The sequence below is a fragment of the Hipposideros armiger genome, unplaced genomic scaffold (assembly GCF_001890085.2).
Source record: "Hipposideros armiger isolate ML-2016 unplaced genomic scaffold, ASM189008v1 scaffold_119, whole genome shotgun sequence".
Classification (NCBI taxonomy): Eukaryota; Metazoa; Chordata; class Mammalia; order Chiroptera; family Hipposideridae; genus Hipposideros; species Hipposideros armiger.
The window spans coordinates 755,286-761,285 of record NW_017731469.1 but is presented as its reverse complement, the minus strand read 5'-3'; the positions used below and the strand labels follow the sequence as shown (position 1 = coordinate 761,285).

The 6,000-nt window shown below is 43.0% G+C and overlaps 1 protein-coding gene across 5 annotated transcripts in view; it reads left to right on the top strand.

Moving 5' to 3' along the window:
* The window catches only part of DLG3 (discs large MAGUK scaffold protein 3), a 49,540-nt gene that overhangs the window by 35,389 nt on the left and 8,151 nt on the right, over positions 1–6,000 (top strand). For 4 of the 5 annotated variants that reach the window (XM_019648066.1, XM_019648062.1, XM_019648064.1 and 1 more), the window contains 3 exons: positions 3,235–3,411; positions 3,665–3,740; positions 4,516–4,615. In XM_019648066.1, coding sequence (XP_019503611.1) covers positions 3,235–3,411; positions 3,665–3,740; positions 4,516–4,615 — 353 coding nt within the window. The remainder of the gene's footprint in view (positions 1–3,234; positions 3,412–3,664; positions 3,741–4,515; positions 4,616–6,000) is intronic. The other variant, XM_019648065.1, reaches the window with a different exon arrangement.

Genomic DNA, 6,000 nt, shown 5'->3' with positions numbered 1-6,000 from the left:
TGTTGTTCAGCATCTTAGCTGTAGAGGGCAGTGTCACTGGCCCTCATATGTGGGATCCGAACCAGGGCCCTCTGGCGTCCCAAGCCAGCTCTTAACCAACCTGCCACTCGGCCGGCCCCCAATGAGTATTTAAATAGTGGGAGAAAGCTATTTTCTAGACATAGCCAAGTGGGCAATAGATTTTTTTTAACATGATTGTAACTTAGACCTCATGAAATGTTTCTGAGATTTAAGAGCCCAGGTCTAAAAGTGACCAAGCATACAACTGTCATCTCTGGGCCTGGTTTTCATCATCTGTGAGGAACTTTTCTAGCTCTTAGTCCAACAAAATTTCAGCAGGAAAAGAGACAAAGTGGATTTAGAGAAAATCCACATCATGGATTGGGTAAAGAGATCAAAACCATGACACTGGACGGACTGGTGAAGGAATGGGGAATGTTGAGCCTGGTAGAGAAAACCGAGGAAAGACTCAGACGCATTAAATGTTACAGCTGGAAAGAAACTTAGAGAAGATTGAAGGAATTTCCTTTATTAGGTAGATAAGAAGTGGGACAGGATAACCTCTGAGGCTCCAGTGTTCTGCAAAGCTCTTTTCCCATTTACTGTTCTGATAGAAAAGGAAATTCTTGTTAATTCACCTTTTACATTCTCAATTGATTTTGTCAAATTCAAATTGAAGTATTATGCTTCTATGTCTTTGACAAAATAATAGTATAAGAAGCATTCTCAATTGTGTTCTTCAGTATTTCTCAATCACAATTCATCAAATAAAATCCAGACACACTTGGTATATCGATTTCCCCACTTAATTTTTAAGTGCCTTGAGTATTTGATTAATTAGTGAATATCCTTAAGAACAGACTATTGTATCATTAAAAATACTAGTTTTGAAGAATAGTCAATTATATGCAAAATATTAAATGATATAATTTTCAAGTGACAACTAAGATTGCAAAATTGTGTATACACACTACGTTTTCAACTTAGTGAAATATGTATTTTTTATTTGCTTATTATACAGTATTATACAATACCACAACAATATGAAGAGTGGTTATTTCTAAGTTATATCAAATGTGATTTTTCTTTTTTAGACTTTATATTTTTCAAATATTCTATAATGAGCTTGTATTACTTTAACTTTTAATGAAATCAGTGGATATTGATAGTTTAAAATCTCAAATATTATAATAGTATATACAAAAAATATGAGTCCCTTGCCTATTCTTCCTCTTTTCTTGCTCCACAAAGATAACTAACTACTTTTGAACATTTTCACTGTAACAAAAAAATAGTAAATCTAAATAGCCCTCTATTTGTTAAATAATGGAGCTACAAAATAACAGGGACATAGAAATATAATCAAATAAAAATTTAGGCATTTATTTCTGCCAGGAAAGAAACAATATAAATATATGGTGATGAAAGAGAACTGACTGGTTGGTGAACACACAATGTGATATACAGAGGGTGCCAAAAAATGTATACACATTTTAAGAAAGGAAAACCGTATTAAAATTGTAATATGCAATATATACCGATAACAAAAGATGACTACAAGTCATGTGTATACATCTTTTTGGCACTTCCAGTATATAGATGATGTATTACAGAATTGTACACTTAAGCTGTGTCACTAACCAGTATCACCCCAATAAATTTAATTTAAAAAGAAAGAATAGAAAAAAGTTTATAGGAAGGGTAGGGCACCATTTCTAGAATGTAAAGTTAAATATTGTTTAACCCAAAAAATGTGATATAACTAATTTGTGAGGATGGGCAGTAAAAAAGAATCAAGAAATAGCAAGAAGACACAGTTATTTAGAAATGTGTTAGAAAAGGAAGAAACAGCTAAAATATTTGAAAGTGGTTTTAAATTGACTTACATTTTGTAAAAGTTGTAAAAGGCACACATGCATGTGGTTAAAAAAAACAATCAAACAGATGTTCAAAAATGAACAATAAATGGGTTCCTGATATCCAGACAACATGTTTACATCAGCTTTACAGTATATTCCAGCTTCTTACTGCTGTTGCCAAAGGTCAAGTACCGTTGTGTGAGGGGCTAAAGTATATATTGACTTGGCCCTGTTATGTTTTGTTTTAAACTTGTAACCAGTGAACTCTCCCTTCTAAACTTCTACAAACTCATCCTAATCTCTCCTAATTGATTTCAGCATCTTCCTCCTGTCCCTCCCCAAATTTGTGCTTAATCCAAGTTCTGTTCTTTTCCTTACCCATTTGTTTTCATCTTTGAAGCCCATAAGGTCATTTAGTGTTTCTCATCGTCACTCGGAATGAGGTCTTCACGTGCACATCTTCATAGGAACATCTGACACAATGCTTTCCAATACATTCAGATTTGATTGTCGCACGGAACTCAGAAAGAACCTCAGGACAGAGTGACAGCCTCCTGAATGTGCTAGTCTCGGCCGGCCTCTCTCCCTACTGCTTGGAGTGTGTAAATTGACAAGGGAGTCAAAGGGCTTTGGTCAGAGTTTGGGTATTTTCATTTTCAAATAATCTGACACTGATTTCTTAGGGGTTCTGTTTCAAGAAGTTTAAAAAATAGACGGGTGTTCACTCCATTCTGTATTTCTGTATTCTGTATTTCACTTGGGCCTGCACATGGGGAAATGGTGTGTTTCGGTTTGCAGCTCCCAGCTGAGCCTCACGGTCAGGCTGTATTAGCAGAAAATGTGTCCCACATTAGTTAGGTATATAACCTAGGTCAAATTATTGTTTCTCCTTGAGCCTCGTGTGTGTGTATGAGACTGACACTGATTTAACGAAGACAGTTCTTCTTAGGGTCCCTTTGAACTTTATCATCACATGGGTCAACGTCAGCCTTAGCTGCCCTAGGACACAGGGCCCTTTTCTCTTTTGTGTTTCTACAGCATTGAATACCATCCTGTGCCATTCACTGTTTGGCATTGTGGCTAACATTTTGACATCCTATCTTTAACTGCTTGTTGAAGATATGCTTGTAAGCTGACAAAGCCTATTAGTAGAGCTCATTTGCTTCCCTAGGATGTGGGTGACGGAGGGGACTATTGAGTGTGTTCTACTTGGGATTTGCACCTCGTGTCCAGAAGCTGGGAAGAGATGGGACACTTATTGGCAGTGTCGGGACTGACAGAAGAGGATGCCTTCTGGATTCTTCACTTGGTTGGCCTTCATTTCAGTGCCATCCCGGCATTTAGGGCGATCACTTCATCTTCCACTGTGTTTCAGGGCCCTGTTTGATTATGACCGGACTCGGGACAGCTGCCTGCCCAGCCAGGGGCTCAGCTTCTCCTATGGTGACATTCTGCATGTCATTAATGCCTCTGATGATGAGTGGTGGCAGGCAAGACTGGTGACCCCACATGGAGAAAGCGAGCAAATAGGTGTAATCCCCAGTAAGAAGAGGTGAGTTGTCATGATCACCATCGTGTCCCTTTGAGTTTTAAGTCCCATTGTTCTGTTTTCTTCTTCTGTCCTCACCCTCTCCTTGGCATTGATTCCTTTCTTGCCTATTGTACTGTAAATTGCTCGAGAGCAGCGGGTGTGCTTTATTATTCCTTTTTGGTGCTCAGCACGTGCCTATGACTCAATGAGCCAAAAAGTGGCTTCTGAGACCAGGCACTGGCACTGATAGGACTTCTTTCTGACTCTTAAACAGGGTGGAAAAGAAAGAAAGAGCACGATTGAAAACTGTGAAGTTCCATGCCCGGACGGGGATGATTGAGTCGAACAGGGTAAGTGGGGGTCCCCAAGGAAGTCAGCCCAAATGTTGAGAGGAGTAAGAAGCTTGCAGTCTGTTTGGTGCAGAAGAGAATGGGGGAGCACAAAATAATGCCTCCCTTTCAGGGTGCTGGCTCTGCCCTATCAGAATACTGACTGCTTTTCCATAGACGCTACGTCCAGTCTGTCCCCCTCCCCTGGGTAACTGGCTCTTGAAGATGAGGTGCAGTTGGACTGTCTGCAAGGCTGGCTGGCTCGGGGCACGTGAAACCACTTGTGGGTGTGTCTCTGGCCACAGACCCTGTCGGAGCTGTGGGGACCCTTAACAGAACCTGGTCTCGTCAAACAGCCAGGAAGGCCAGAGCCAGAGGTGTGACTGCCCTTCAGACCAAATGAGGCATGGGGACTCTTTCCATTCACCCCTGTTCTTCTGTGAGCTTCGCAGGCCAAGGAACTTCCGGAGACATGGAGCAGATGGCTCTGTGTTTGTCAGTGGCACCTTAGGGCATGTGTCCAGGAGGCTACAGTGACCTTTGTCCTTTAGGAAGTACCAGTGAGTCTGTGAGTCTGGATTAGGTAGAAACCTAACATCCCCACCACATTTTTCTGTAAACATAATTTTCCTCTTACATCAACTTTCATGTAATCTCATAGACTCCATTTGTGAAAGACGGTCTTTTATTTAGCTCATCATTGTCTCCATTTTAATTTTTCTTGCATGCTTTAAAATCCATTGTTCTGTTTTTTTTTTCTTCTGTCCTTCCCCTCCATCTTCATGTTCTTTCACAGTCGGTCAAAACGAAACGTAAAAAGAGTTTCCGCCTCTCTCGAAAGTTTCCATTTTACAAGAGCAAAGAAAACATGGCCCAGGGAAGCAGCATACAGGAACGTAAGTAGCAGCAGGGTACAGAAAGCAGACTGCCCACAGCCCCGCCGTGTCTTCCTCATCTTGAGAAAAGACTGGGAACATGTGTGCATGCATGTGCGTGTGTGTGTGCACGTGTGCCCATACCTGCTTATTTGCAGAGTCAAGGTAGAAGTTGGTCTGCACAGGGAGAAGCTGGAGCTGCTCCCAGGACAAGGCCTGCAACAACATCCTGGCACGGGCATCAGGAGAGCCAGGCTGAGCTGTGCATGGTGGTGACGAGCAGTTCTCAGCCACAGTGTCAGCTGTGGGAAAATGGATTTTCAAGAGAACCAGGTCTAGGAACTCAGTAGTGCTCTGTTGGCTTCCCCCTCTTGTGTTTTCTTTTCCTTACCTTCGCTCATCTGTGTCCAGGAAAGACCTTTTCTTCGCTGGACACCTGGAGTTGGGCCTGCTTCTTGAATTACATGTACATGGCTCTGACACACTGGCTGTCATCCGCGAGCGATGACAAAGCCAGCTTTCAAAATAAAACCCTTCCTAGCTAAAGGAATTGACATGGAAGGGGGATCATGCAACATTGTCCAAATAAAGCTTTACTGAGATATACAAAGCTGGATTGTTAAAAAGACCACATAGCCCGGGAATCTTCTTATTGTGACATTTGCCTCAGGAATTAACTGCTCTGACCCTAACCTTAAAGACCAGATCAGGCTGGTGAAAATTTTCACATTGAGGGGGTCTGGGGGTCCTGGGCTGTTGGGATTGGCTAGAAACTGGCCAGTTCCCATAGGGAATGTCCTTTTGGTTGGCCAGCCTGATTCGTTGTCCTGGTATACGTAGGACATGGCCATCTGGGGTGGTAGCTAGTTCATACAAGGGCGTCCTCATCCAGATGGAGGTTACGGCTCACAGTCCTGGGGAGCTCAGTAAGAAGCCCTGGGTGCATTTGCTTGTTCTCATGAGGCCGGGTGTGAGGCCACCATAGTTTACCAGAGGCCTCCCAGAACCTCCACGCTGAGCCCAGTCTGAGGAGGGCTCGCAGTTGGATGGCCAGCTGCCGGGGGGGGGGGTTGCCTGTCGGATAAGATTTGAAGCTGCCTAGTGCTTATTCTCCAGAAGCTGAGCCCACTCCCATGGCCCACACAACTCAGGTCAGCTTTGAAGGCCACACATCAGACGACATGAAGCTTTTCCTGAAGAGTTTGGACGGAGTGAGTCAGTAGTGGGCGGAAGGTCCTTAGGGTGACGATAATTCTGCCTGCCTACCTTTCACGCATAGATGTTCGAGGGAAATGGTGATTTCAGGTGCAAAGCAGAGACCTGGCTCTAACTACAGATTTAGTCCAAAGCTGCCCTGTTGGCCTGTAGGCTGTGGACCATCTCATCCTCTCCATGCCCCCTGGCAG